This window comes from Drosophila albomicans, chromosome 2R (genome assembly GCF_009650485.2).
Source record: "Drosophila albomicans strain 15112-1751.03 chromosome 2R, ASM965048v2, whole genome shotgun sequence".
Lineage (NCBI taxonomy): Eukaryota > Metazoa > Arthropoda > Insecta > Diptera > Drosophilidae > Drosophila > Drosophila albomicans.
This window is the reverse complement of record NC_047631.2, coordinates 34,983,926-35,011,893: the sequence shown is the minus strand read 5'-3', so window position 1 is coordinate 35,011,893 and position 27,968 is coordinate 34,983,926. Positions and strand designations below refer to the sequence as shown.

The window sequence follows — 27,968 nt, the reverse complement described above, 5'->3', positions numbered from 1 at the left end:
AACGATATTTTTATAAAATGACAAGCACTTCAATACATCGATAGTCCCGTGAATGTGTCTCCGATTTTATAAACGATGGCTAAACTTGACCTATCTCAATTTGAAAAAGTGCTGATCACTCATTTTCATAAATAGTTTTGTCTTAATTCAATTGCAACCGCACATTTCACTCACGTAAGCTGAATGTGCAGTGTGAGTGAAATTAATCTTCTTATGGATAACTATATATAGAATGTGGCTACCGGTATTGACCAGTATTAATACGCTTTGCCCTTTTCTCGTTGTGGGGCAAAGAGTCCAAAAGCTACAAATTTGCACAACCAAAAAAGCTTGCGTTGCAATGACGCCGATTAGTCGCATACAAGCATTCGATCAGTACAAGTGCAAGCGGCGCAGCTGCAATAATGTCAGTGGGCAGCTTAATTGATAGTCTGGATACGGATGCAGATGTGGATAATGTGACTAAGGCACAGGAAGAGGGAGTGCAGGAATTGCGCAATTGGTTGGATGCTAACCCCGAAATAAATGGATGCAAAACCTATGAAAGCTTGTCTTTCTTTCTGCGCACATGCAAATTCGACTTGGAGCGCACCAAGAAGAAACTGCAAGTGTTCTATCGAATGCGTGCGGAGAGAAGCGAGTGGTTTGACAACTGCGATCCCATGCTGCCCGAAATACAGGAGCTGCTGAAGCTAGGGGTGTTTCTGCCTGTCGATGGTGTCGATGAACACAAACGAAAGGTGGTCATCATCCGCACTGCGGTCCACGATCCCAAGCGTCACACACAGAACAACGTATTTAAGGTAAATGCAGCAATACCCATTACCATCAGGGATGCCCCAAATTTACTTTCAATTAATATTCCAGACTAGCAAAATGATATTGGATTTATTGCTAAAACTGGAGCCAGACAATTGTGCACGCGGCATTGTGGCCATCATGGATATGGAAGGCGTGCAATTGGGTCATGCACTCCAGTTAAATCCCAAGCTGATCAAACGATCCGTGGAGAGCTGGTCAGCTTATCCATGCCAGCCCAAGCTACTGGAATTCACCAATGCGCCGCGTCACGTCAACATATTTCTTAACACCTTTCGGTGCGTAACCTGGCATTTGACTGATAAGATGTGCATTGTTAATCCGTATTTATAATTGTTATTGCAGCGTCTTTATGACAGCAAAGATACGATCCCGTGTCGTTGTTCGACGTGCTGGCACAACGGTCGTGTGTAAACAGCTGCCAAGGGATTTGGATGGACAAGGTGCCAGCTACAAAGAATTGGCTATGAAGTGGAAAAAGTTGCTCGAGACTCATGCTGAATTCTATGTGGAGCAAGGCAAATACAAAAGCATACTCAAGTAAATTGGAGCGTTCAATTGGCGTACGCGATTAGCGTGTGATTAACCGAATGTGATTAGAAATAGTACATATAATAAACCTATATATGCATATAGTATATGTTGAATGCGTAGATAATAGTAGACCGGACACACATATGTACAAATGCCTTTGTGTTGTAATTAAGGTTTCGGTTAGACATACATATATTTAAATAGCCGATCTAAAATATTTGTGTAATGTATTTTTTGTTTTTTTTTTTTGAATTTCCAAGTCCTTGTGTCCTTATTAAAATAAAGATTGCAATGCATTATATTCTCAGTTTATTTATTAGTACAAAATAGTATATCAAAAATGTTGCATCAAGTCTATAATTATTATCATTCATTGGGGCTATCGGGTGCGGTCGTCTCCAATCTCAAATTTCCACCATCCGCTGATTGAAATTAATAATAATACGTACGCATGCCAAAGAACATAAACAAATCAACTCACATAGTTTGTTTTCAAACGGATTTCAGCGGTTGTTTTTCTTGTTAATACATTAATGCGTATTGTCGATTCTGTATGTGTGTGTTTCATTTTCTTTACATATAGTACATACATATATAAATATAAATATGTTTTATATCTCTTAAAAGTACGTGTCACATATAAAAATATATAGTAGATGCTATTGCTGCTGCTAGTCGCTCTCTCAGCAAAAACACAACACGCTTTCGACAATTTCTGAGGGCTCATTTTTTGGATACAAGGAAACATTGAAGAAACGATAAAAGCTATAAACGAGGAAAGGAAAGGCGGTAACTAAACTAAATCGTAATACACAGCGCCAAAATGCAATTCATCATCATCGTCGTCATCATCACAAGTCCAATTGCAAGCCGTTCGTTCTATCGCTAATATGCTGCTAAAATAGCTGATGCAGTGATTCCTATATCTGCCTCTCATCCTTTGCCGTAAGCTTATCGATGAGCTCCTGCAGTGGTGCCAGTTCGCGTCGCTCAATTAGATTGAACTCTTGCACAAAGAATATAAAGTGCTTAAAGGACGTATTCAAATGCGCCTCCTCTCCCAATGTGACAACCTCGGAGAAGTGCTGATGATAGATGTGTGCATAGACGCGAAACAGACGCTTTAATATGGTCTTGGCGGAGGCTAGAAAATTCTTTGGAAATGGCACGCCGATCTTGGATGGAAATAAGGTCTCGTCATCTAGTTGATCTTGCACCCACGTCATCAGATAGTCAATATACTTGGGAGCGCTGCATTTGATGGGCTTCTTCACTGTCAAACCATCTGCCCAATGGTATTCGTATTTCGGACCCGCCGACATAATGCCACAGCTCTCCTCTGTGCAGAACTCTGTGATGGTGCCGTACAGCATGTTAATCTGATTGAAGAAATCGACAGCTGAAATGCGAAAAAAGGAATTTGTTAAATTGTGCATAGAGATCTTGATAAAATGACTCACTATTAACGGCCACCCATTCGTTGAGATCCTCGCCATCAGGTAGAGAGACTGCGTTGCGCAGGTTGCCCGAACCAAGTGTGGCAGCCGCATGCTTCATGAGATCATACTGATGCGTGCCCTCTGGGATGTTCTTTTTCGGCTTAAAAGTTTTGCTTGAACGTGATCCGCTGTAGTCGACGAAAAAGTAAACGAGTTATGTTGTTATTTCGTGCCACAAGTGATGGACAGCCACCCACTCACACTCCAGGTGCAGGCACCAACAGGCGAACAAAGAACACTGCACTGAGGGGTTGTAGCACTTGTAGTTTGCCAGTTTGTTTTTGTTGCCTTCACACATGCACACACACAACACAACACATACTCACACAAGCCAGTGTACACATATTAACAAATCAACATTTACTTACAACAAAAATTCCATTGCCATGCAGCTATTATTGCCGTTCACCTGCTAAAATTCTAGGTAACAACCCCTTTATTATTATGAACGAACTGAATGTTTCTTCAATTTAAAAACGGGTGTGAATGTATTGATGAACTTTCTTTATTAATTTTTTTAATCAAAATTTGTTGACGGGTCAAGCAATGGGCTGGCAACCAGCGTGACCGCAAATTTAATTTTTAAACATATTATTTTTCTTCGAATAATATACCAACATATTTTAAATGGTCACACGATGACTACATAGTGTTGCCACATCGTATGATTGTTATAAAACGCATGTTCGTGTGTAATCACTAAAAATACACAAGTGTGTATACACTGTTCGTTCTGTTTAGCACGTGGAAAAAAACAACGCGCTCGAGTTTTAAGTGCAACAATTTTTATTTCTATCAAGGCATATTAAAGGCCTTAATATGGTAATTTAATTTTCAAGTACTTATTTTAAGAGGTGTAGTGTGTCAGAAATGTTATATCTCCAAGGACTACTAGCAAATAGTCAGAAAAACGATTTTAATCTAACCTAAATATTGTTAGGGAGTTTGAGCTCCCAAAACGTGTTGAAAGTGTCACTCTTAAAGTATGATTTTTTAATTTACTTGTAGTCGAGTCTGTACGTACTCTATGAGCATGCGGCAGGTTTCGCACTTTTCTCCGTCAAGGAGTTCGAGGAGGTTTCCATGTTTCTACCTCAAGTGGAGTCTTCTGTGACGGATATCGCCAAATTTAATTCCATTGTGAAACTGGCTGGCTTTTCGCCCTTCAAATCGGCTATAGCTGCTCTTGAGAACATCAATGCCATATCCGAGGGAATTGTGCCCCAAGATCTACTCCATTTTCTCGACGATTTCTTTGCCAAGCTTAAGAAGAAGAAGTGCACCCTTGGAATTGCAGATGCCAAGCTAGGCGCAGCAATTACCGAAGCTGTGGGCGTCCAATGCAGTCACTTTGGTGTAGTTCCCGAAATACTTCGTGGTGTTCGATTCCACTTTGCAAAATTAGTCAAGGGTAAGTCCTTCGTTAAGTTCTATGGTAGATTATTTACATTTCTGATCATAGGTTTTACTGACAAGTCCGCTGGCGTGGCACAACTTGGTCTGGGACACAGCTATTCGCGTGCCAAAGTCAAGTTCAACGTGCACCGATCGGACAACATGATTATTCAATCGATTGCGCTTCTTGATCAGTTGGATAAGGATGTCAACACGTTCTCGATGCGGATACGCGAGTGGTACTCGTATCACTTCCCAGAACTGGTCAAAATTGTTCCTGACAATTATATGTTCGCAAAGGCAGCGAAGTTCATCAAGGACCGTAAAGACCTCACCCAAGATAAGCTTGAGGAGCTGGAGCAAATTGTTATGGACTCGTCCAAGGCTCAAGCTATCATAGATGCGGGCAAGATGTCCATGGGCATGGACATTTCCATTGTGGATCTTATGAACATTGAGCTGTTCGCTGAGCGTGTCGTCAAGCTTTCCGAGTACCGCAAAAGGCTTTCCACATACTTGCACAACAAAATGAACTTGGTGGCCCCGAACCTTCAGTCACTTATTGGGGATCAAGTCGGGGCTCGACTAATCTCGCACGCCGGCAGCCTTACCAATTTGGCCAAGTATCCGGCATCGACAGTTCAAATTTTGGGTGCCGAGAAAGCTCTGTTCCGAGCACTCAAAACTCGTTCCAATACACCCAAGTATGGACTTATCTATCATTCATCGTTTATCGGAAGAGCTGGTCTTAAGAACAAGGGTCGTATATCACGTTTCCTGGCCAACAAGTGCTCGATTGCGTCTCGCATTGATTGCTTTTTGGAACAGCCAACCAGCGTATTTGGTGAAACGTTGAAGCAGCAGGTGGAAGATCGCCTCAAGTTTTACGAATCGGGCGACGTGCCACGCAAGAACATTGAGGTCATGAAGGAGGCCATCGAGGCAGCTGGACAGGAAGCCAATAATACGCCACAGTCAGAGAAGAAGAAAAAGAAGCGTAAGGAGACAACAAATGGCACTAGCAATGGCAATGGCAAAGTTCTTGACGAGGAGAATGGCGATGCTGAGGCTGATGAAGAGCCTAAGAAGAAGAAAAAGAAGAAGAACAAGAACAAGGTGGCTGTGGAGGTGTAGTGACACACATACGTATCAGATGTATGTATGTATCTCTATATATTTCCACTACGTTAGTTCTAAGTTCAAAATTGATTACAATTTATTTCTTCTGTATTTCATGGTTTCCCCAATCCCCAAACTTAATAAACAAAACTACTTTTGTAATAAGATAGATTTTCCATTTCATTTCTTTATTTTTCACATGTTGGTTTTATATACATTTAACTCATTAACTACTGCTAATTTTTTTTTATTATTTTTATTATCAATAATATTTTTTGTAACAATTTCAATGATACATCATCAGCCGTCCTTTTGTTGTGCTACATGATATTGATTTAGTACAACCATTAAATGTTTTCGTTTTATTGCAATACGACGAACATTGAAATACGCTAAACGGTATCTCAAATGCGTGTGGATAACAGGACGGATGTGGAATTTATTCATGGCTTTAGAAGGAAGTGTAGAAGAAATCGAAATCAAATAATACAATGGGGATATTGGGGATTGAATATGTATGTTGGTTAACAATTAATTTAGCAAAAATAATAAACAGTTTGCATATTTTATACAACGGAATAAGAATCAGAACATTTCAGTGTGTGTAGGTGTTTGGGGGTTGTGTGTACGTGGAACATGATTTAGACAACAAATATCATTGGAATAAATCAAAAGCAGAGGCATTATTGTTACTGTGATGCTGTTGCTGCTGCTGTTGGAACGCACTGAAATTGGCAAATGCTCCTCCTGCTGGCTGTGTTTGTGGAATGGTCTGTTGCGTTGCTCCAAACAAATTGGGGCTGGTGAGTGGCGAAAGTCCAGCAAATCCGCCACCGGTCTGAACATTCAGCGGACCCTGCGTCTTTGCTGGGCTCTGGGTTTTCAGGGCATTCATAGAGGGGGCTGGCGCATTAGATTTGCCCGTTTTGCTAATCAGCAAATTATCCAAATCGATGTTCAAGTTGCCCGCCTTCAGATTACCCGACCAAGTGGCACCAACATTTGTTGACTGCGTGGTTGTCGTCTCGGTGCCATTGGTGCTTGAATTACGATTATTGTTGTTGCTTGCGGCAGACATTGGCTGAAGCAGATTGTTGCCAGAAACAGCTGCTATAGGCGGCAGCATATTATCTGCAAAAGAAAAGGATTTATTAGATGCAGTTGAATAATCAATTCCAAGGACCTTTAAAAAGAGATGAACGAATAATAGAATTTCGGTAAGCAGTTGAATGTGCATTTGTTGGGACGGCTTGGAGGTGTGATGTGCGCAGTCCGAATGGGAGCTGAATCAACTAGGTGCTGTAGAATTGCAAATGCATAAGGACTGTTGTTTACCTAGTGCGTCCGAGGCTGAGGCACAATGCCCGGTATATTGAGAAATGCTTCAAATACAAGTTATCATTATTACATTGTGCGCAATTATAGCAATTTCATTTTTGATAAAGGGAAAAAGAACAAAAATAAAGTGAAAATTTATTTCAAATAAATCTGAATATTGACAAACGGTTCATCTAGCGACTACATATTATAATAAATTCTTAAATCTTCTTAAATCCATGTCAATACGCATTCTGCAGAATAGTTTTTTAATTTTTCATTTCAATAGAAGTGAATTTATTTATAGTTTCAGTTTGCTCGCAGCTCGAATGTCGCTTATAACTATAGTTTGACTTAAACGGAATGACTATCTGACGACGAATCAAATAACTTATAGCACGTGGACAATATTTGCTCGGCAAGCTCACGGCACTCATCGGATGCCTCGCCGCCCAGAAGAGGTGAACGCATAAAATCCTTGAGCCAGTGTTGTAGCTCATTTAGAGACTCGGCAAAGTGAGTAGTTAACAGGTCAGCAGGCGTGGTGACCAGTGTAATACCCAAGAGCTGGAGAGTCGCTGCTCGAACGCGTGCCTCGGGATTAAAGCGTATAAAAGTGCACAAATCAAAGACCTCCCGAGCCATTGTGGGTAACAAGGGACAATTCTGCGCACACATGATAAGCACGGCCATCGTGTGCAGCATATTAACTAGCAGCTGGCTATCAATGTCGTAGCCAATGTTGTCATATTTGGCATATAACATGCTACTCGTTCGCTGACCACGCACAAGCCCAAAGAAAAATGTGCCGGCAAATGCATGGAAGCGGTTCGCTTGGCCACTCCTCTTCTCGTGCGTCTTCTGTTTGCTAATATAATGCTTTGTTTTTGTCCGCAAACGTTCTCTGATGATGCGCTGAGCAGCAACTAAACGCTCTGTGGCTTCATCTTGGTCGGAGTGGAGCTGAAACTTTCGCATTTGCTTTGCAGCTGGTGGCACGATCTCAAGGATTTGTTGACTTCCCGTTTCAAGCGCCTTGTCATCGGCCAACTCCTTGGCTGCTGTGCCCAACACCTGCAGTATTAGGATGCGCACTTTTAGGGCATATCGTGAGTTGGCTGTGTGAAACTCCCGGCACAGGAACTCGGCGGAGGCACCAGGATGGGATACACAGATGGCCACACAACACCTGAACTGTGTCTGCTCAAAGTTCTCAAAATAGTACTGCATCTCAAGAGTAATGAAGAGCTGCATCAACTCCAGAGCTAATTTCTTGTCATGCTTCGTCAGTTGGCTTCGGATTAGCTGCTCGGCTGTGCCAAGTGCAGCTTCGAAGATCTGATAGTTTTGAACTTTGGTTTGCAGCAAGTGCAACAAGTCAAGAAGAAATCTGGGACGTTGCTCCACTGTACTAGACGTGTCATTGGACATGTCATAGGGCTTCAAGTCGATGTCATCTTCATCAAGCGACTGCGCGGGTAACTCATCATCAGAGTCCAAGTCCAACTGCATGCTCACGTTATTCGGTGCGTCCCGTCCTGGTTCAATCCGTTTGATGCCGCTTGTATTTTGTTCTGGTTTCCTTTGGTCTCCCATAAACTGAATAATTTGCAGTTCAAGTCGCTGACTTTGAGCTCGATTTGGTTGCTCGTTTAATTCCTTTTTAGTGGGATATTCGAAGCGGGCTAGTTCGTCGAGCTCCTCGAGAATGCGCCAATGCGGTGTCTCTTTTAACCCAGTATATTCGAACTTTAATGACATCTCTTCAGCGGGCTGCATGAAATTATAAAGCAGTTCTACTGTCTTCATGCCGATATATCGTTGCACTGCGTCAGAGGACTGCAGATGATGACTTAAGCCGTCGTGCAGTTGGCGATTGAGGTCCAGGTCCAGATCTCCTTGGCATTTTCCAGAAAGAATAAGAAGCTTGCTAATGCTCACATGCTCTTGTCTGCTCAACTTTTGCAGAGTCAAACGCTTGCACCAGATGCCCATCAGCTGTGTGAAAAGCAATTTCAGGCGAAATGGCGCAATTACATTAAGATATCCAATGAACGAACACAGTGCATCATTTGCAGTGGGTGCGCATTGAAGTGGCAGTTTCTGCAGTAAACAGTGTTCCCAGTGAGAGCTCTCTAATATAGTTGATCCCAAGAGCAAGTACAGATTGAGCTTTGCATTCACTGCTATCTGTGCTACCTTAAAGCAAGCGGAAGGCTCCAGCTCAAGCATGATTTGTCGTACTACGATTCTTGCCTTTGGCATAACCGCATAATCAGCGAGCAAGCGTAGCAGTGATTCTAATGTGGAGGCATCGGGGTAATGGTTGATAACTCGCGACAGCAGCCAGCTGAATGGGCACAGATCGAAGTAGCCCATAATATCCTCGCACTGTAGCACAAAGTGCAGCGCCTTAAGCCATTGACGTAGCATCAATTGACTATAGTTAAACGGGGCAAAGATTGCTGAAAATTTTCGTCCCAGTTTGTTGGCCACCAAGTTGGGCAATCCAATCAGAAGCTGGATAAATTGTGCAATCTGCGCATCGTGCTCATCCAGCTGTCGCTCTGGTAGAATCTTGATAGTTCGCCCAAAGCGTTGCATTAGTGCTCCTCGTTGTCGTGCAATGTGCAGCAGACTCACAGCAATTAGACTCTCATCCTTTAGCAGCGCTTCTAGCATGCAACTAGAAGTGCTCGGCACTCGTTCCAACTGCCGTTGCAGGAGCTCCAACGAAGTTTGCGTGTACTCAAAGCAGTAATCCAGTTTAAACAAATTCAAAACGTCCACATCAGCATTGGGCTGCGGCCAGTCTGGGGTGAATAATCTAGTAAGCTGCGCTAGGAGAGCAGCATATTCGTTGCTGGCCAGGACGGACCAATCAATTGCCTGGCAATCAAGGCCAACGATCTGCTCTGGTGTCGCGTATCCAGGCAGTGCATTACTTCTGTGCAGCTGGCGCAGTGTGTCAGCCACAAAGCTGGCATCAGTGGAGCTCTGCACTCGCGATAGCTCACGCAGCTGTGCAATCGCTTTAGATAAGGCCAAACGTGCTACTGCAGATGGAGATGACGAAGACTTCGACGATGGCTGTGCTTCAAATGCTGCGATCGTTTAAAAGAGAAAAGAAAACGAGTGCATCCGATTGGAATATGTTGCCGTTACGTGTGGAAAGCGCGCGGTCATGCAAACGTTTTTACTTGATCGTCTTGGCCGACTAAATGCGCAAAGTGATCTATACAGTCTATGTCTATATACTGCAAATCCTAATTCGATTCCTATATCTAGTTATTAGCTCTATGTAGAGTACTAATTACTCACCCATTGGCATGCTCTGGTGGATCGATAGGTCCCCTAATCCGGCTAGAAGATCAGTAGCCGTAGGTGCGCCCATTGCTACTGTTGCTACTGGCGTCGAAGAGTTGAACAAGTCAAAGGTATCATTAGTTGGCGTCGCAGTGGTCAGTAACTGGTTATCCAATGTTGTTGTCGAAGATGTGGAGCCTTGAAATGCAGCAAAGTCTGCAAACTCATCATTGCCAGCAGACGGAATGATGCCAGCTGAGGGTAGCGATGGTTCGCCTCCAAAAGCAGCGGCAAAATCTCCAAATTCTTGGACGGCACCAGCGTCACCAGCTCGCGGATTGAAGTCATCATCGTCATCGGCAATGATTGCGGCACTATTGAGTGTCTTCTCGCCTTGCGTTTGCTGTTGTTGTTGAACTGGCGTCGGAGAACAAGTTTTGAATAGATCATCCAGTAGATCATTACTATTGCTCGGTGTACTGTTGTTGTTTGGTGACGCGGCGCCCATTAGATCGATGCTGTTATTGGTGGGCGTATCACGATGTGTGGGCGAATGAATGCCAGCGGCACTTGAGGTCTTCCCAAAGTTGGCAGCAGCACCCAAATTTATTTTCTTTTGAGTTACCGATGGCTTCGAACCGCTGCCGCTTGTTGCTGAAGTAGGTTGCTTGGAGACCGGCGAGCTGACAGCAGACTTTGAGCGTATATTCATACTCAGGTTCTGCGGTTTACTCTCAGCGGCTATCTCTGCAGGACTGGCGCGATCATTGTAACGATAGTTGCGCCTATTAGAGAGAATGCATCCTATTTATTATGGATTTCATATACAAGCAGAAATATATTATATTATATCTACCTTGGACTGGGCGAGTCACTGTCGGATCCTTCTCGTTCGCCGTCGTAATGAGTATCCTCGTCTTCGTAACGCTCTGCAGAGCTCTTATCAGAGTCTAAGGATCATAAAGAAAATGATTAATAACCAGTTACAAGTAGTTTTCTTTGTATTCTACTATGCTTACACCAATTTTCTCCTCGATTACTTCGCCATTCGCCGTCGTTGTAGCCACCACCGCCACCTCCACCACCTCCACCACTGTAGCCACTGTAACCCCCGCTTCGGGAGCCCATTGCATCGCTGCTCATGCCAATGTATTTGTCCTTATTCTTTTTGGCCTTTTTGCGCTCGTCGCGCAAGCGATCATCGTCTTGAATAAAGTCTATAAGCTCTCGTACCTTATGCCTAACATTAATACCCTGATCCTTGCCACCCTCGTCGGTGAACGTGTAATTTTCCAATGAGCGCAGATCATAGATGTGCTCCCGGGAGGAGGTAACCACTCGTTCCGACCCGTTGCGCACCAAATAGTTTAATAACAGCAGACTCTGCGTGGTTTAGATTGAGATTACGATAGTTGCAAAGGTAGTTTATGGTTCTACTCACTTTGTAAGTGCGCCGCCAATTGGTTTTATTGTCCTGCAGCATGCGTTTCCAAAGCATGGACATCACTTCGGGGAAGGTTTCGTAAGAGAATGTGGCATGTGCCAACTCCTGCATAAGTGGCCCAGTTGGACCCCAGGGATCATCATTGGTTGCCTCGCGTACCTTGCCCTCAATCTCTGTGTAGTTCATGACGACATTGGTGCTGTTAAAGATAATTGAGTAATGTCAACTAATCTTTCAATTTTATGATTTAAAGACGTGTTATTTAAAAAGAAAAAAATATAAAGCGATTTGATGGTATTCAAAATATTTAAATAGATATGAATATATAGTGAATTACACCTGCATGAAAACTTTAAAGACAATAGGGAGCTGATTTATTGCATATGCTTAAGTTTCTCAACTGGCGACGACCTATTATTTTGTATATCTCGTTCTGATCAGAAGTTGATAAAGAGACACAAGTCGGATTATCAGTTAACAGATAACCTCGCTAATAAACTCGAACTTCATAAAGCCAACGGAAGGCGCATTCCAATTTTGTAGAGAAACTTTTAGCATGCCACGTCCATAAAACTCGATGATAATGATAAAGACAACAAATAGTAAGTTAATGGGTGTTCGCAATTGGAAGTGTGAGTTTACTGGAATGGAATACCGCTATTGGACGCACACAGCACAAGTACGAGCACAGCTGGAACGTGTTCATATCGTTTTTAAAGTGTACCTAATTCAAACAAAGTGATTTCTTGATAAACTACACAGATATGCATTCGAATACAATTCACATAAGCGTGTATGTGTGCGCTTGCGTGTATGCCTGCACTTGTATGTGTGATTCGAAAATACTGGACAATAAACTACGAGTCAGTAGGTACAAATGTGTTTTGAAATCCCGACAAAATTAACAACCTTGGAAACTACAAAAGCAACAAATAAGACAAAGCGTTAATCGCTCTTTTATAAACACAATGAGAATAAAACAACAAACTATGTATATCAGTTTTAGCACAACTGCATTTCTGGCACCTGTGTGCTCGAAGACCAAGGTAAGGTGAAGGGGAGGGGCGAGCATGAATTGTTGGTGTTTTGCGATGGTCATGGGAGTGTCAACAGTATACTTGAGTTTTCTTTCCTATCGAACTCGTCCCGATTTGTATTTTCGGACATATTAACATGTTAATATTGCAGCAAAACTTACACTTTGTCCGCTAGTTCGCGCACTTTCCACATACTGATAAATTTATCAACCATTTTAACGCAATTTTCTGCTTTGGAATTTTTCACACTAACTTGCCAAATCACTGGCAGACAAACTTGTTTGACTTTCTGTTATATTCAATTTCTTCACGAATATAAATATATGTGTATATATTTATTAAAAGCTCTGCTTGGTGAGTTTCATGTATTGAGGCGCGTTTTATTGCTTTTGGCCAAATAAAAAGTATAAAATTTAAACGAAAAGGCAAAAAACACTGCTCGGGCAGAATTTTGGTGAGCTGTCCCTCGCCAGTGTTGCGAATACTATTCTGCAGTGTTGTAATGCAGTTGCAGTATGTTAAATTACACATATAACTATCGGTATTTATCAACACTGAACAATAATTCGACTGGCTGCTCAATTGGTGTTGTTACATTCTTATTGGATCGAATATTTTATTAATTGGTATGCCAACTTCATTTAAATTTTTCTAAAATTCAATTTGTTTATTTAATACATTACTAGATAGTTCATTAATACAATTTATTAAATAATTTAAATTGCTATGCATTAAATTGCTATGTTATTTAACATTACGGCAACATGTTAAATGTTGGGCTCCTGCATTGTTGTAGTTGGGTGGGTTAGCCGATCGACCCTGTCGTCAATTTCCAGAATATAGGAAAGTTTAAGTAATTTGTGAATAATAATATTAACTAAAAATATTGAATTATCGCAGTAATAATAAAACTAATTATCGATTACAAGAAAACTTTGGCTGTCAGCGAATAACAAACTCATTTTAGCTAAAAATGTGTAAACAAAAAGGTTATGTAAACTTCATATTGGTCTTACAGTGCGACGACTGATTGCAAGCCGCAAGCGCTTCAACGGACCACCTGGGAAAACTTAATTGAATATGTTGGGTCTACAGCGATTCGCAGGCAGCATTGTCACACATCTGTATCGACGCGCCACCTACACTAGCAATGCACGTGCGGCAAGCGCAGCGATTGCAGCGCCGGCCAGCAATGGACAAAACTCGTCAGATGACGCTGACCCTCGTGCGCCGACAGCGGAAGGAAGTGTTAAGAAGTCGAAGAGCTCTGGTAAGAATGCTTATATTTTGTTGACTGGTGCGTTAATTTACTGTCGCTGTTTATTTGATGCAGGTCAAATGGTTGCTGCTGCATTCGAGTCACTACGAAATGAGAACGATCCGACTGCAAAATCTTCTGCAACCGCCATAAGCAACATCGACGAGCGTATTGTTAATGCCAAGACGGTGAATGGTCTATTGGCGATAACGGAAAACAATAATTCCTTTTCACGCAAGCATGCCTTGAAGATTGTCTCAATTTTGGCCGAATGGAGCACCATCAATCGCGTCAAGATCTCGGAGTTTGAGAATGACACGCGATTCTTACGCGTCTGTCGGATGCTCGGCCGCACTGCATTACCCAAAAATGGAGCAAACGGAAAAAATGGTAGCCTGGCTGGAGTTGGTAATAACAATAAACGCATTTCTGGCTTTCGCACTGATGACTTGAACACTGTGCTTGGCGTGGCTGGCGACGATGAAGCGGCCAAGTTGATTGCTAGCATAAGTCTACCGCAGATGGTTAAAGTGATGAGCACTTTGGCGCAACGCAAACGTCGCAGCACTCCACTCCTACGGTCTTTAGCTTTTAATATCAGCAGCGCTTCGGATCAACTGGATCTGAAGCAATCGGCTGATGTGCTGTACGCCATGTCGATGCTTAATTTCCAGGACTCTGTGCTCGGTGCAAAAGTTTGTGCTGATGTACAAGCCGAGCTGCCAAAGAATTCGGAAAAATCAGCGGTTGTTGGCTCTATATTAACCAGTCTGGGAATTATGCGCTATCGCGATTTGGGTAATGTGAACAACACTTCAGTATGAGATCCAAAATGTAGCTTAATTTACTTACAGATATTTTGGAATCGTTAACGCAGTGGCTGCTGAAGAACACTGAAATTTGTCGGCCTCAAGATCTCAGCGCATACTTCTTAACAGCGGCGTTACTCAATTTTAAAAGTGGACAATTGGAGGATGTGCGCAAGAAGCTGTCCAAATCAATAGTACGGGAGGACTTCACAAAGCAATCAGATTGGTTGAATTACGTTTGGTCGCTGACGATGTTGGGAATCGTGGAGGATAGTCACCTCGAATCAGTGCTGAGGTTGTACTCTTATATCATTCATTGACTTATATGGAAATTTAATTTAATATGTTTAAATATGTTAACAGCACGGATTTCCTAACTAAATTGCAAAGTGACAAGGCCGGTTTAAGTCCAACATCCAAAATGAGGCTATTAAATCTAAACAGTTATGCGCAATTGTGTGCGTCGGACTACAAGGGCGCGTTGCTACCAGCTGACAGTCCTGCCTACCAAGTACCTATGGCTCACACGAAGTCCAAGCAAGTTCTTGTCAACGGTATGCTCGATGCGCTAAAGAGCTTGCTGCCTGCCAGTAATCATGTCCTTGGCTCAGTAGATAGCAAAATGGGCTTCATAATTGGTAAGAAAAATCCACCAGCAGTGGAAAGAGAACTACTAGCAATACCTTTATGACTTACAGATGCTACATGTCAATTCGACGCACAAAAGAATGCTCTTCCTCTGGATAAAAGTAATCAAGATGCAATAAGGTAAATTGTTTATGTGCTTCATGATATCAAATTCTTAATCGACTCGCCTTGCTTCTAGAGTTGCCTTGATGGTGGTTGATTTTCATGATATTTGTCATGGAACACACCGAAGTGCCAGTGGCATTACGAATCTGGCAATGGATTTGTTAGAGAAGAGTGGATACCAAGTTATACCCGTGCCGTACAATGAGTTTAGCACCAGTGACAAATTACTGAAACGCGTTCAGTACTTGGAAGCGAAATTTAAGGATGTTCTTAGTAGAAAATAATTTCAATTATCGTTTTATCGTTTTGTCAAAATTTGAATTGTTTGATTAATTATAATTAGGCGCAGAATTAAAGTAAACTATTCAAATGGAGAGTAAAGTAAACTTGAGATGTCGTATTAACATTGCAACTAAGCAGTATCAATACCTTATTGAAAAGAGCATAACAAGAGAAATGCAGAGTAAGCAATTGTTGAAATCCATCAAACATTTTATAAGCTGGGATCAGATAACTAATAATAAGCATTAATATTTTTAAATTGTCTTTATACCGCATTCAAGTTGCTGGTGCGTTGTTTATTCATGCCCACTTTCCACCATTGTCCCGTCTCTTGGAACTCTGTGGCGACAGCAGCCAAAGTGTGGAACAAGTTTCGTGCCAGCATGTGACAATTGCCAACATACAATATGAACTTGGGATCATAAACCTTCTCCATGTTGTCGATCTTGTAATGATCACGCGTCTCGCGCTCAGTGAGGCACACACAGTTCCACGGTGACCAGTCATCACTTTTATTCCAGCGAGGCAATCTACGCAAGAACAGTTAAGAAAGGGATCAACAAAGTATAATTGGGAACTCGCCTTAATTCGCTGAGCGTCTCTGACTTGCTGAGTGCTGAGTGGCCGTGCCATATTTTATCCAGCATGTGACGCACATCGTCCTGTTGCATGACAAAAGCAAAGGACGTGGTGCACTTGCGCTTGCGTTCATCGCGCTGGATGCAACGCAGAATTGATTGGTATACGGTGTTTTCCGTGGCCACCAACTGCAATTAAGGGGCCGTTTTTCGAGTATGTAGTTAGAGTCCTCAAGTTCATTTCTTACCTTCAAATAGTAGCAGTGCTTACAAGTGTCTACATGGCTTTGACGAGTTCGGATCGCAAATTGAGCGTATGGCTTGACCTTTTTACAAACAATGCACATTCGTGACGGAACATCTGCGAAAGGACATAGTACACATAAATATGAATGTGGATCTGATAACTCTGGTCTATGGCTTACTCTTTTGTTGAGCACGCTTCTGAAACTTGATTAATTCAAAGAACAATATATTTTGGCGCTTGCGCAGAATTTCCACATCGCATGACTTGGCATAGATAAGAAGATTCTTCTCTCTATCAAACAGATCAAACAACTAGAAGTATAAATCGGAAATACGACTTTGAGCTTTGTAAGCACGTTTAATTTATACAATTCTCACCTCTGGGAAATTGGGAAAACAAGCTTCATCCAAGAGCAACTCCATAACACGACTTAGCAGCTCCAGGCGTTTATCTTTCTCCACTGTCTGACGCAAATCTTTGTACACTTCAGTTAAGAAACGTACGCGTTGCGTGCGCAACAAGTCCAAGTGAATTTTGCAATCCTTGTAGCCAATCCATTCTATTGGCTTTCCCAGTTCCTTCAGCAGTTGATCTTTGCGAAAGTCTTCCATAGCCATGGAGACCAAACGTCGCTGCCTCTCTACGCCGTTCAACAGCTGAATTTCCCTATCCAGCAGAATGTTCACCTCCGATATGCGAGCAGGTCCTTCAAAATGAGCTGTAATGCGCTTCAGCTCAGCGCGCTTCCAGCGTGAGATCTCAGCAAAGAGCATATCGAAGTCGTCATTGGTGCGGGGAAATTGCTTAATTTGCTCCGTGCGTTCTACGCGCTTTTCCACACACTGTTCATATTGCTGCTCTTCTTCTTCGCGATTTTTCACCAGAGACCTGGCCACAATAATACCATATGATATTTGAATTTTACTTCCTTTGCATACCTACCGAAATTCCTTGGCACGCATATGAATGTACTTCCATAGTATCCAGCGACGCCAATTGCGCTGTATCAATAGAATCTTCTCGAGCTTTCGTTCAGCTCTCTCTTTCTGTGCGTACGTTTGATACTTGCCGGGCACAATGATATAATCATTAGCTGTGGACATGTACCTCACGTTGATGCCATCGAGGACACATTGCACGGATTGCTCATGCGCGGTGTTCTATATCATATATAAATGCAATGTAAGCCAATGTTTGGGACTTAAGTCAGATTTGCCGCCTACCAAAGTCTTTTCCTTCTGCTCCCAGGTCTGGGTATCACGTGAACGATAAAGCCGATACTTGCCCTTGTCTAAATATGGTCCTGTTTGGGTGAAGGCGTCCAAGTACTCCTTGCGACTGTGTTTGTCCTTGTATCCACACAAAAATGGCTTAACAATGGCAGCATTTTCAATTTCGACCACCACATTTTTGGGCTGCCCGTCTTTGGTGTCCTCGCCAGAAATATGAACAGTCAGATAGTCCGGTAAACGATGCTTACTGTCGATAAGAATAGTACTCTGTAGATGAGAGCTAATATCTTGGCAAAAAAAAAAACTCACTCATAGTAGACATTCAGGCTCAGTTTAGTATTATCTCCCTGGGGTACATTGAGTTCCAGCTGAAACTCATGAATGCCAAACTCATCGATATTGGTGGAATGAATGGGTGTATTGTCGCAGAGCAAACGATTGTTTTGCTTGAGCAGAATCACGCTCGGGTCCACTTCGAATTTACGCGATATATCCTGTTTGACCTCAGCCATGGTCATGCAATTGGGATACACTTGGGCAACAATTTTGGTTTTCGATAAATAAAACTTGACCGTAACATTTTCCACATCCACGCAACACTCTTCCTGGGGGTCTGACTCTGAGCTTTGTTGCTCGTAGGCAGGCCCACAAATTGCCCTAACCCTTGGCTTCTCCAATGGGTCGACATTAAGTTGCATATTGCAAACATATGATGGTGGACTTTCTTTGTCGCTCATCTTGCTGATTCTCTGAAATATATTCGATTCCTATTTGATGATCCGTGATCCCAAAGTAATTTTTAAATGTGTGTGTCTACTTTTCTGCCTGCTGCGATTACAATTTCGTTTATAATGTGAACTGCCAGAATTTGAGACTTATTGCCAACGGGGGATGGTTGAAGAGACAGAGACAGAGGTATTCCTCATTTAGGAATTAATTTGTTCAATAAATATGTTGCTTGGCGCCCTGCCGTGGCAACGGCAATCGTCGAGCAATAGGCCACATTTTCCGTTCTCTATTATCATTCTATTGAGGGTACTTGATTTTCTCACGCATTCGTTTAAGCATTTCATAAGCTGAATTTAAATGAATGCTATTTTCCCAGTTACTGGGAGTGAAAGCGGCGCTCATTTCGTACTCGTAGTCATAATACTTGGGTGTCCGTCCGCTCGTTTCGTTTTGGGGCAACAAATTTGCAACAAATTTCTTTTAATTGCCCCAATTTTGTTTTCTTCCGACTTCTTCTTTATATATGTATGTATATTCGCATGTATTACCCAAAATATAAACTCATAACCATCTCATTATACATACGGCTTGATGGCCCAAATGAATCTTTCAGTTGCTCACACTTCATTATTTATTGCACAACATCGGAGTTGGTGCTGGCAAAACGGTGGCAATAATTACATTTGCTAAATGGATGTTCGGATGCCCCGCTCTTGTGTCTCTTTTAATATATTCATATAACTGAAATCAATTTAAACGCCATGAACACGTGATCATGATTGACTGACTGCTATATAATTATGCCAATTAACAACAGTATTATGGTTGTCTTCAAAGTATCCCCCTTACGATTAAATGAAACTCAGCCATAGACTGTCTACAAATAATTAATAAATTATGTTTTTATTGTAATAAAATCTTGACTTAAGATTAAGTGGCGTCAGCGCTGACTTGCGATCTGCATGAGCTGCTTGCAGTCGGAAGGGACGACCATTGAAGAAGTAATCCTTGTTATGTTGGACACGCAACACTTTACTCTGTGTTGCCGACTGTGGAGTCGAAGGTGTCACCGTAGTAGTGGGTGAGGAGACTGGGATGCGATGCCGGTGGGGAGACTCTGTGGATGGCTGGTTGGATGTTTCCTGCATAATCGGCTTGATTTTCATGGGCTGATAGTCGTAGCCAATTCCAGGTATATAGCGATAAGGCAGTGGCGGAATGGGAATGAAATAAATCTTCGAGTCCTTTTTGGTTTTCTTTGTTTTGCTGTTGTATTTACGCAGGTGTAGTGGCTTCGACGTGACCAAATAGTCCATATAAACGTTGTCCAGTGTTGGCGATTGCACCAGCAGTTTGCTAATCAGTTGTGGAGGCGTGGCAGTGCTGACCACATTAGCCCTACTAGGCGTTGCCAAATTGTAGGAGTAAGCCACCGGGTAAGCCGCACTCTGTTCAAACCTACATACCACAAAGGCAAATAGCATCAACAACGTTGTCAAAGGTGACATACTGAAAAAAATGAAGAGAAGAGTGAGAGATGGTGAGAAGTGGCGATAAGTTCATTTGTTCATTTCAAAAAGTGTCAGGGCAATCTCAAAAAGTGTCCACAAATTGGTGATCAGGCGCCCACGCCCTACATTGAAATCGCAATTGTGTCGAAATTTGATTGATGGACCCAATGGCTACCAAAATAATAAATAATCCAATTCGAGCAATGCGAACACAAATAAAACAATGGCATGTGCTTTTCTGCAAGTCACAAATGCCAAATAATTTAATAATAAATAAATCGGTTGTGCGCATCAAAGCGCGAAATATTTTACAGAAAACGTTTGCCACTTTATTCAAAAGTTTCTCACGTTCCAGCCGAAGAATGGAAAATAAAAAAAAAAATTGTTAAAAATCAAATAACGCAAAGATTTCGAGAGCTTCGATTTGATTCACTTAAATGAAAGCATTTAATGCACGCTAATCAAAGTGTGGAAGCCACAGCCAACGTTACCATCGACGCCAACTGTGATGCCAACTGAGCAATTACGCTAATGAGCATGGCGAGCGCCATCTGGCGGGGCATTTCAACGCCTGAGTGATTAATGAGCAGGTGAAAAATAAGTTGATCAGCCCGAAAAAACGAAAATATAAAACAATAACAATAAACCAAACACCCAAGACAGACAACAAAGTGGAGGCATGGTAGCCTAAACGGCATTTATTTAATATCGAGACAAGAACGATAACACTAACAAGTTAGGGGCTGGAACGCTTAAGCGTCTAGCTACGCCCCTTTTCGGCTTGATTATGCAAATTAAAGATCATGATACGTATCTTTATATACGCAGCCTAGTATTATATATGTGTATCTTAGAATTGTTTAATACTCTTTGTCTATCAAGATTCGCCGCTGGCATTTTTTGTAACTTAGCGTGTGGCGTCCTCTTTTGACCTTGCTGCAAAAAATAAAATTGGATAATGATAAATTGCAGAAAGTTCGCCGGTAAGTTGCTTTTTTTTATTTTTATTTTTATTTTTATTTGGATTGGTGCAGTTAACTGTGCCAGAGTACCAGCCCGTATGAAATATGATATGGGAGGGGAAAAATAAACGCATTTTTTACAGTCAACTTTGAAGCTAGCAGGTTGTAGGTGTGTTAACCTTTGTAACTATTTTTTATTGGTATAAAGACTTTGACATCGCAAAATTTGCAAAAGATTCCGACAAGATAACGAATTGTTTTCTGGATTCTGTTTATTTTGTTGACCAATTCTTTTTGATATTTACTTTTTTGGCATTCCCATTTTACTATGATTCTTTCGACAATTAAGTTTGCTTTGTTTTGTATGCCTATCATTTGCAAAATTCCACTAATTAAGTCAAGTTTTCAATGGAAACGCAGATCGCAAAACGAAAGACTTAGGCAACGAACGTGAATAAAATGTGGTATTTATGAATATGCATATGAAGCTAGCCGTAGTATGATTAATATTAATTTCTAGCAGCTGTCAACTGCACAACCGAGTGTTTGTAAGTACTTGTCTGCTCATTATGGATGTTTATTCAAATTGCACTCACTTTAAAAAGCAGCTATCACTGTGTCTTTAACTGCAGCTGCTTCTTTATATTGTAAATTGTTGATGCACAATATGTTAAATGACTTGTGTGAAATTTAATGTGTTCAGGCGGACACAAGTGATCACTATTCGCAAATCACAATAATATTATTGCAATTTGTAATAATTAATCCGTTTCGGATAAAGGATCTTGAATATTGTTTTTCTCGAATAATTAAAGTTACTTTATCACAAATTACACTTTTAATATTAATATGTGTGGAAGTTTTCTTTTGAATCGTCGGAAGTCACACAAATTTCAAATCTTTTTACGCGGACAACATTTTTCGATGTTGTGGACGCCTCGAAGAGCGGCAAATAAATGAGATCTGCGGACCGTGTGTAATTTGGTTTTTTCTTCGAACAAAAATCACTTTGCTGGTCTCTGCGTCAGTCGGCTTCTATCGGCTTCGCGTCTACTGCTGTCTTTCTCCTCGTCGTCGTAGTCGAAGTCGTAGTCGTCATCATTGCCGTCGTCATCATCGTCGTAGCACTACGTCATCAACTTGGACTTGATTGTAGCGTGAGCGTTCGTTGCCGACTCAACTAGTATTGATGTGTGTGAGGTCCAAGTCAAGATTCAGAGAGATACCAGTAGATGGCTCGCAATGATCCCAATGATGAGCCAACGCGAACGAGGCGAACGAAATGCATCAATTTGCCACTTTATTGTTTACCTGCTTACTGTTATACGCAGTTTGCCGTTGCCGTTGCCATTGCACTTTGCGGGTTGCGTTAACGCTTTTTGCTTTTGCTTTGCCATTTGTTTGACAAATTCAACAGGCCGTCGAATTGATTCATTTCAATTGGTGTGAGACTCGTCAAGCGCTTGTTGGAAAGTGACATGCTGGAAACCCAATATACCCACTCAGTCCCTCATATTTGTGCAGCTAAGTACTGGCTTTATTTTTTATTCAATTACAAAGCTGCTGCTCCTGTTTCTTGTTCTACGTCTACCGTGTGCGTCTGCGCCTGCGTCTGCTCTGAAAGTGGATGAGGTGGCTACTAAGTTACCCTACACACATTTCTAACCGCCTTTGTCTTTCCGATTTCTGCACAAATTAGTTACAAATGAACCTACGACAACAAAGGCTGGCGATGGGTAACACGAAGCTCTTCTGAAAATAAGATTGCTATTGACAGGCCAAGCGTCCCTTTGCAGCTTTTTAAATGCCATTGCGTGACGTGTTGACGTACGTTAAGGCTGTCAAGGCAATACTCTACAAAACTAGGCACTCTTCTTACCAAGAAAGAGAGGCCCAAGCATTGGCATGTTCTTATTTTATTCCTGACCTTTGTCAAGCTAGAAGTGGAAGCTGTAACCTAGTGTGGTTAAGGTAATGAGTAGTTGTCTTCTAGTGGAATATCAGTACAAGCATTATTACATAAAAATTAGATAACAGTTGAGTTCCAGCAATCTGTTTTATAGCTAGTAATTTAAGTAGTTAAACACATCTAATTTGAAATTTTTTGAGTGCTGCGCTCTCTGGCATGCCATGACATTATATAAACCCATTTGACATGTAACCCATCAGCTGGCAGCTGAGCCGAGCACTTTCTCATCTTTCACCAACTAAAATAACCCAAATTGTTGAGCATTTCTAGTCGAAACAACTACACGTGTTTTTTCATATATGAAAAGGCGATAAAATGTTAGTGCGCCCTTTTGGCAGTAAATGAATGACATAACCGCGAATCATTGACCACCAATAGCGATAGGAATAGAGATAGCAATGCTTTAAGCACGAGCAGGAATAGCAATCAAAACACCTTTAAATATTAATTAGCCGTAGCAGTCGGCAGTCGGCAGCTTCCCCTTATAGCAATTACACACAGCTCATACTTGTGTTTAGCTAATGTACACAAAACTGTGTGTGTTGAGGTGCGTAGACTCTGACTGAGAGCAGCAGCGTGGCACGCACCAAGAATAGAGAAGCACGAGAAATATGTTGTTGGATACTCTAATCAAACTACTAACGAATCTGGCATTGGCATTGGCATAATTGTTAACGATTAGACAACACAAATCACGAACGAGATACAGCCAGGTATCATATCTGCATCAGTGTCTTCTAAGCTGGGAATTATTAAGACTAATATGTTTAATGCTGACGGAAGCAATGTACGACGAGAGCAGAAAGGCTGAAGCACGGGACGGGACGGGACGGAATGACAATGCCACTAGCTGTGGCAATGCTAGTGACTCTGGAAGTGGCAATGCTAACAACTCAACCAGCAGCTGTGTGTAAAATTCCAAGCCCGGTCCGGAGTGAACTAATCAAGAATATGCGTCGTCTTCTAGTATGAGTGTCCGATTTTGCAATAAACGAGGAGCTTAGACAAAGTCTGTACTCTACAAACTGACGCTTGCGTGCTTGGCAACTGAATTAAAAAAAAATTATACAAACTGTTTAAGTCTCTCGTTCAGTCTTTTGCTCTGACAGTCTCTGGCCAGTTAGAATAGTAACGTTTTCATTAGCCAGAATTATCGTTGACGGAGGGAACACCCACCCACTAGCTAAGGTTGAGCGCTAATGCAAACGTGGCGTCAGTCGTTGAAGTCTGTTGGGCTGGCGAAAATGTTCATAAATATGTGTACCTAATTATAAGTAGTTTCACATTTTATTGTCGATAAATTTTGCAAGTTCATTAAACTCATTCGTCGCGGCAAATAATTAAGCTGAATCAGCGAAACCAGCCTTTATCTTTTTCTTGTGTCTTTGGCTGTAGATTGGGATTTTCTTTGGATTTTGAAGTTTGGAGTTTGAGGAGTTTGTGGCATGTGGGCATCGCCTTTTAATTGTCACCCCGCTTTCGCGCTATGCACTCGGGAATGAAGTTGTCATTGTTGGCGATGCTTATGCAATGCTAACAATCTCGTTCCGTCTTGTTTGTTTGGTTTTTCTGAGTAATGAGTTATACTCGAATGGGGTCAGCTTCAGATGCCAATTACACGACTCTGACTTTCATTGAAAGTAAAATATTTGTAGAGCATACGAAAGGAAATGCAACGAAAGGAAAAAAAAAATAGCGTCAAGTCTATAGCAGATGCTGCAGAGGCAGCTGTCAATTTGAAGACAGCGAATTCAATATTTACTCATCGATCACTTGGCGAGTTCAACATTTTATATATTCGACATACTTCTACATCTCGGAATTGAATAAGAAAACATATAGGCGAAGACCGCAAAATGATTCTCAGCTAGAATAATGTGATAATTATTTCAAAGAAAAGGGTATTCTATAGTTTAGTAACCTTATGGTGCTTGTGCTCTCTCTATTTATTTTGTTTATTTAGTTGTGAAAGTGGCAAGAGGCAGCTGACCACAGGAAAAAGGTTAAACTGGGCGCCGAAGCGTGCCCTGCACTGAATTGACTCTCTGTGATCGCGATCGAATTTTGGGCTGCTGTGTATTAAGTTAAGCTCAAACTGGGCACCGGAAAGTGGTGATTCAAGTCAAACAATAATTTGATCGCGTACTCGTACTCGTACTACTGACTACTCGCCAAAGAGAAATATTATAAGCGAATATAATTTAATTTTGAGATTTAGGAGCTGCAGGTGAATTGATTTCTCTGTGGCACATACACATACATATATTCGTCTTGTGAAGTAGTCACTTTCACACCTCCCACATCATCTACTATCAACAATTCGCGCACTATATCGCAATTACTTTATACCCGCACTATAAAATCAAAACTTTCGAATTTCCTGACAATTAGAGCAAACGATTGATTGTTCAGTTTTATAGCTGATGCTGATTTACAATTAAAGGAAATTTCAACACGTTTTCGAATGTATGTTATATGGACTAACAAAACTTCTTTGGCTCTCGCAACTAATGATGAAAAAATATGTGCATTTTATTGCTTAAAAACGAGTTTACTAAACGCAATAAAGAAAGGAGTAGGTAAACTGAAGTTCAAATATGAATTGTTAGCAGAGCCCAGCCCGTAAACTCTAGGCGTCCATACAATCAATGCTTCTTAAAGATTTTAATTTTATTCAACGTTGACATTACAATATTATTTGAGTGAGTGTCAAATTTTCGTGAAATCATTGAACTTCTCAATTGAACTTCACTACCAATAGGTTTAAATGGATCAATTAATCGACACAAATTGATGACAAGGCAATCACTTGAAAATAAATGAATTAATCTAATGCTTTTAACTGGAGGAGCCCGCTTTAACAATTACCTTTCAATTTGCTTGTTATATTGTAGTTTGAGTGTCGGCGGCTCCGACTGGGGCTCCAAAATTCTCCTTAATTGTTGCGAGTTGGCTCAACATATTGGCGACCTTGACGTTCAGACATCATCTCGTAGACCCTTTCACGATCAGAGTCAATAAACTTAAATTCTAGTAAATCTAGCTGTTGTGTAGCTCCCCCACATCTCTTAGTCGACAGAGGATGGCGCAACAGCCGTACTTAAATTGTTATCAATGTATCTATTTCCATTTCGTTTATGTTACCGTCTGGGATGGGCCATTATACCATAAGAGCCGGCATTGCAGCTATAGTCACACATGGTCATAAAAACTTTAGATTCAGTTGAAATAAGATACGATCTTGTCTTAAAAGCGAAATAAAATTCCGTTTACTGCTAGTATATGGTAGAAAACTTTAAAAGCTCGTACTTTAATAATATTGAAATTATATGAAATGTAATTTTGGATATGCCAATTCTTTTTTTTTTAAACTAAATGATTAATTTGTAGAAATAAAGCAAAAAATTTTTCGACGAGGATGGGATTCGAACCCACGCGTGCAGAGCACATTGGATTAGCAGTCCAACGCCTTAACCACTCGGCCACCTCGTCACGTGTCAGTCGTAGTCCTAAATGCATACTTCTTACAAATGGCAAGCAGAATATTGTTCTCAACATGAAGCAGTTTATAAAGCAGTGCAAAGTGACAACTATTGAAGCAAGCAGTTGCACTATCTTAGGTTTTTAAGTGCACGTCATATAAATATGTGTTAAAATTTACAAAAATTTCTGCCTTTAATTACTTATATATTTTTTATTCAGGTTGCATTAATATTGAAAAATATAATTTCTCCTGATTTCTTTAATTTTTTTGTCCACTGCTTACTTTTCACGCAGCGGCGTATCAACAGAACAACTGGGTGGCGTTGCCGCATATGACGAGGTGGCCGAGAGGTTAAGGCGTTGGACTGCTAATCCAATGTGCTCTGCACGCGTGGGTTCGAATCCCATCCTCGTCGAGAATCTGTTTTTTGAATAATTAAAATTGAATTATTAAATAAATGTTTTATTTTGCTTTGTTATAATAAAAATGTGAAGTTTTAGTCTATTTAAAAAGTTTAATTGGTTAAAAAATAATTAAAAAATGTATTTAATGCGACGAGGATGGGATTCGAACCCACGCGTGCAGAGCACATTGGATTAGCAGTCCAACGCCTTAACCACTCGGCCACCTCGTCTTGTTGGCAGCCGGCGGCGTAATGAAGGTTCTGAACCCTTCACGACTTTTCCTACTACTCTCTTTCTCTAGCTAATAGAAATTCAATTATTAATTGTGTCAATTAACATAAACTGACACAAGTACTTACTTTTGTTCTGTACACAATGTGTGTGTATCACGTAAAAGTGATGGTGAATGATTCGTCTCGCTTCTGAATAATTATTTTATTTGTTGTTAAAAAAGTGTATCCAAGTGGTGGCGCGTGTTTTGGAGCTTCTGGAGAGTAGTCTAAGCATTTTAGTTATTTGCCTTTATACCCTGAAAAAAAACAGGTATGCTCTTTTCGTTACGAAAGATATTATGATAAGTCTTATTATGCTTCTCATAAAATATCTTTAATTTCAATATTATCGCATTTATTTATTTTAATGAATGTAATCCTGTGTTACATTATCTAATGTATAATTTAATATTATTATGTTTTAAAGAGTATTTGCTTAGAGGTATGGAGTTAAATAGTCACTTCGGAGCATCGTATTTATAGAATATTTTTATTTTGTTTGCTTGCGCATTGAAGATCGCTCATCTTAGAAATTAAAAAGGTTTTTGGATAGTTCAGATATACATACTTTAATGCGGTTATGCCGCTAGATGACCTAGTTTTTTTAAGATCATCAGTGTTCTTTTGGAGATGTTTCTTCTCATTCTTCGTTGATGTAAACAAGTAAGAGTGTTCTAGTTGGAAATGCTCGACTAAACATTACTCTATGTCGCATCTGGTATTGCTTTATTTTATATTTTTTTGTTTTCCAAAAACTTTATTATGGATGTGAGTTTTTTTAGATGGCAGTTTAAAAAAATGAATATAAGAAAACATTTTAATATCATAAGATTTTTGTATGTACATTATATCCTTATTTTTAATCCTATATTAAAAAGAACATTTGGTCTATTTGTTAAACTATGACCTCTAGTTCATAAGTATTTATTTCTTTTGCAAGCTGGCAAAGATTTCAAAACTGACTTTGCGTTGATGTACTTCGAATGTCCAGTTGTCAACCGTCGTCAT

At 40.9% G+C, this 27,968-nt stretch overlaps 7 protein-coding genes and 3 non-coding genes across 15 annotated transcripts; 4 read left to right on the top strand and 6 right to left on the bottom strand.

Moving 5' to 3' along the window:
* Positions 1 to 88: 88 nt before the first annotated feature.
* On the top strand, positions 89 to 2,029 carry LOC117576776 (retinol-binding protein pinta). The gene is made up of 3 exons (XM_034261829.2): positions 89 to 803; positions 868 to 1,097; positions 1,165 to 2,029. Exons 1-3 carry the CDS (start codon positions 405 to 407, stop codon positions 1,361 to 1,363), a joined length of 828 nt encoding a protein of 275 aa, XP_034117720.1. The 5' UTR covers positions 89 to 404; the 3' UTR covers positions 1,364 to 2,029.
* On the bottom strand, positions 1,650 to 3,553 carry LOC117576231 (MOB kinase activator-like 1). Of its 3 annotated transcripts, XR_007955279.1 has the most exons (4): positions 3,221 to 3,553; positions 2,814 to 2,980; positions 1,835 to 2,752; positions 1,650 to 1,775 (listed from the first exon to the last, which is right to left on the bottom strand). XR_007955279.1 is itself a non-coding variant. In XM_034260848.2 (3 exons), the coding sequence occupies exons 1-3, from the start codon at positions 3,238 to 3,240 to the stop codon at positions 2,274 to 2,276; spliced, it is 666 nt and encodes a 221-aa protein (XP_034116739.1). In that variant the 5' UTR covers positions 3,241 to 3,553; the 3' UTR covers positions 1,650 to 2,273. The 3 variants fall into 3 exon arrangements, 2 of the variants coding, with proteins under 2 accessions (XP_034116739.1, XP_034116740.1); XM_034260848.2 differs by having other exon boundaries at positions 1,650 to 2,752; XM_034260849.2 differs by lacking the exon at positions 3,221 to 3,553 and adding an exon at positions 3,054 to 3,071 and having other exon boundaries at positions 1,650 to 2,752.
* Positions 3,538 to 5,544, top strand: LOC117576230 (nucleolar protein 56). Its single transcript, XM_034260847.2, has 3 exons — positions 3,538 to 3,674; positions 3,861 to 4,263; positions 4,315 to 5,544. The coding sequence occupies exons 1-3, from the start codon at positions 3,672 to 3,674 to the stop codon at positions 5,379 to 5,381; spliced, it is 1,473 nt and encodes a 490-aa protein (XP_034116738.1). The 5' UTR covers positions 3,538 to 3,671; the 3' UTR covers positions 5,382 to 5,544.
* LOC117576227 (clathrin interactor 1) lies at positions 5,079 to 12,947 on the bottom strand. Of its 2 annotated transcripts, none has more exons than XM_034260841.2 (6): positions 12,632 to 12,926; positions 11,431 to 11,632; positions 11,009 to 11,372; positions 10,846 to 10,939; positions 10,005 to 10,774; positions 5,079 to 6,497 (listed from the first exon to the last, which is right to left on the bottom strand). In XM_034260841.2, the coding sequence occupies exons 1-6, from the start codon at positions 12,682 to 12,684 to the stop codon at positions 6,022 to 6,024; spliced, it is 1,959 nt and encodes a 652-aa protein (XP_034116732.1). In that variant the 5' UTR covers positions 12,685 to 12,926; the 3' UTR covers positions 5,079 to 6,021. The 2 variants fall into 2 exon arrangements, with proteins under 2 accessions (XP_034116732.1, XP_034116731.1); XM_034260840.2 differs by lacking the exon at positions 5,079 to 6,497 and adding an exon at positions 6,943 to 9,787 and having other exon boundaries at positions 12,632 to 12,947.
* Positions 12,948 to 12,974: 27 nt separating this feature from the next.
* LOC117576229 (FAST kinase domain-containing protein 4) lies at positions 12,975 to 15,676 on the top strand. Of its 3 annotated transcripts, none has more exons than XM_034260846.2 (7): positions 12,975 to 13,096; positions 13,489 to 13,740; positions 13,804 to 14,526; positions 14,583 to 14,832; positions 14,901 to 15,175; positions 15,236 to 15,305; positions 15,364 to 15,676. In XM_034260846.2, exons 2-7 carry the CDS (start codon positions 13,551 to 13,553, stop codon positions 15,572 to 15,574), a joined length of 1,719 nt encoding a protein of 572 aa, XP_034116737.1. In that variant the 5' UTR covers positions 12,975 to 13,096; positions 13,489 to 13,550; the 3' UTR covers positions 15,575 to 15,676. The 3 variants fall into 3 exon arrangements, with proteins under 3 accessions (XP_034116737.1, XP_034116735.1, XP_034116734.1); XM_034260844.2 differs by lacking the exon at positions 12,975 to 13,096 and adding an exon at positions 13,254 to 13,323; XM_034260843.2 differs by lacking the exon at positions 12,975 to 13,096 and adding an exon at positions 13,292 to 13,313.
* A 73-nt stretch (positions 15,677 to 15,749) lies between these two features.
* LOC117576228 (IQ and ubiquitin-like domain-containing protein) lies at positions 15,750 to 18,462 on the bottom strand. The gene is made up of 8 exons (XM_034260842.2): positions 17,939 to 18,462; positions 17,621 to 17,876; positions 17,340 to 17,557; positions 16,775 to 17,285; positions 16,576 to 16,708; positions 16,399 to 16,511; positions 16,155 to 16,339; positions 15,750 to 16,102 (listed from the first exon to the last, which is right to left on the bottom strand). The coding sequence occupies exons 1-8, from the start codon at positions 18,364 to 18,366 to the stop codon at positions 15,838 to 15,840; spliced, it is 2,109 nt and encodes a 702-aa protein (XP_034116733.1). The 5' UTR covers positions 18,367 to 18,462; the 3' UTR covers positions 15,750 to 15,837.
* A 775-nt stretch (positions 18,463 to 19,237) lies between these two features.
* On the bottom strand, positions 19,238 to 21,783 carry LOC117574864 (uncharacterized). Its single transcript, XM_034258881.2, has 2 exons — positions 21,428 to 21,783; positions 19,238 to 19,867 (listed from the first exon to the last, which is right to left on the bottom strand). Exon 2 carries the CDS (start codon positions 19,864 to 19,866, stop codon positions 19,246 to 19,248), a length of 621 nt encoding a protein of 206 aa, XP_034114772.1. The 5' UTR covers position 19,867; positions 21,428 to 21,783; the 3' UTR covers positions 19,238 to 19,245.
* Positions 21,784 to 26,210: 4,427 nt separating this feature from the next.
* On the bottom strand, positions 26,211 to 26,292 carry Trnas-gcu (transfer RNA serine (anticodon GCU)). The gene has a single exon. It is a non-coding gene; the product is annotated as a tRNA-Ser (tRNA).
* A 325-nt stretch (positions 26,293 to 26,617) lies between these two features.
* Positions 26,618 to 26,699, top strand: Trnas-gcu (transfer RNA serine (anticodon GCU)). The gene has a single exon. It is a non-coding gene; the product is annotated as a tRNA-Ser (tRNA).
* A 137-nt stretch (positions 26,700 to 26,836) lies between these two features.
* Positions 26,837 to 26,918, bottom strand: Trnas-gcu (transfer RNA serine (anticodon GCU)). The gene has a single exon. It is a non-coding gene; the product is annotated as a tRNA-Ser (tRNA).
* Between the last annotated feature and the right edge of the window lie 1,050 nt (positions 26,919 to 27,968).

Bases quoted from the DNA above. Each gene is read 5' to 3' on its own strand.
- LOC117576776 (XM_034261829.2), top strand. From the start codon at position 405: ATGTCAGTGGGCAGCTTAATTGATAGTCTGGATACGGATGCAGATGTG. The intron at 804-867 runs GTAAATGCAGCA...TTAATATTCCAG, and splicing joins CACAGAACAACGTATTTAAG to ACTAGCAAAATGATATTGGA. The intron at 1,098-1,164 runs GTGCGTAACCTG...TTGTTATTGCAG, and splicing joins ATATTTCTTAACACCTTTCG to CGTCTTTATGACAGCAAAGA.
- LOC117576231 (XM_034260848.2), bottom strand. From the start codon at position 3,240: ATGGCAATGGAATTTTTGTT. The intron at 2,981-3,220 runs GTAAGTAAATGT...CGTCGACTACAG, and splicing joins ATGGCAATGGAATTTTTGTT to CGGATCACGTTCAAGCAAAA. The intron at 2,753-2,813 runs GTGAGTCATTTT...TTCGCATTTCAG, and splicing joins CGAATGGGTGGCCGTTAATA to CTGTCGATTTCTTCAATCAG.
- LOC117576230 (XM_034260847.2), top strand. The intron at 4,264-4,314 runs GTAAGTCCTTCG...TTCTGATCATAG, and splicing joins CTTTGCAAAATTAGTCAAGG to GTTTTACTGACAAGTCCGCT.
- LOC117576227 (XM_034260840.2), bottom strand. From the start codon at position 12,684: ATGGTTGATAAATTTATCAGTATGTGGAAAGTGCGCGAACTAGCGGAC. The intron at 11,633-12,631 runs GTAAGTTTTGCT...TATCTTTAACAG, and splicing joins CGCGAACTAGCGGACAAAGT to CACCAATGTCGTCATGAACT. The intron at 10,775-10,845 runs GTAGATATAATA...TCTCTCTAATAG, and splicing joins AGTGACTCGCCCAGTCCAAG to GCGCAACTATCGTTACAATG.
- LOC117576229 (XM_034260846.2), top strand. From the start codon at position 13,551: ATGTTGGGTCTACAGCGATTCGCAGGCAGCATTGTCACACATCTGTAT. The intron at 13,741-13,803 runs GTAAGAATGCTT...TATTTGATGCAG, and splicing joins TAAGAAGTCGAAGAGCTCTG to GTCAAATGGTTGCTGCTGCA. The intron at 15,176-15,235 runs GTAAGAAAAATC...TATGACTTACAG, and splicing joins CAAAATGGGCTTCATAATTG to ATGCTACATGTCAATTCGAC.
- LOC117576228 (XM_034260842.2), bottom strand. From the start codon at position 18,366: ATGAGCGACAAAGAAAGTCCACCATCATATGTTTGCAATATGCAACTT. The intron at 17,286-17,339 runs GTAGGTATGCAA...TATTGTGGCCAG, and splicing joins ATGCGTGCCAAGGAATTTCG to GTCTCTGGTGAAAAATCGCG. The intron at 16,103-16,154 runs GCGAGTTCCCAA...GTTCTTGCGTAG, and splicing joins GAGACGCTCAGCGAATTAAG to ATTGCCTCGCTGGAATAAAA.
- LOC117574864 (XM_034258881.2), bottom strand. From the start codon at position 19,866: ATGTCACCTTTGACAACGTTGTTGATGCTATTTGCCTTTGTGGTATGT.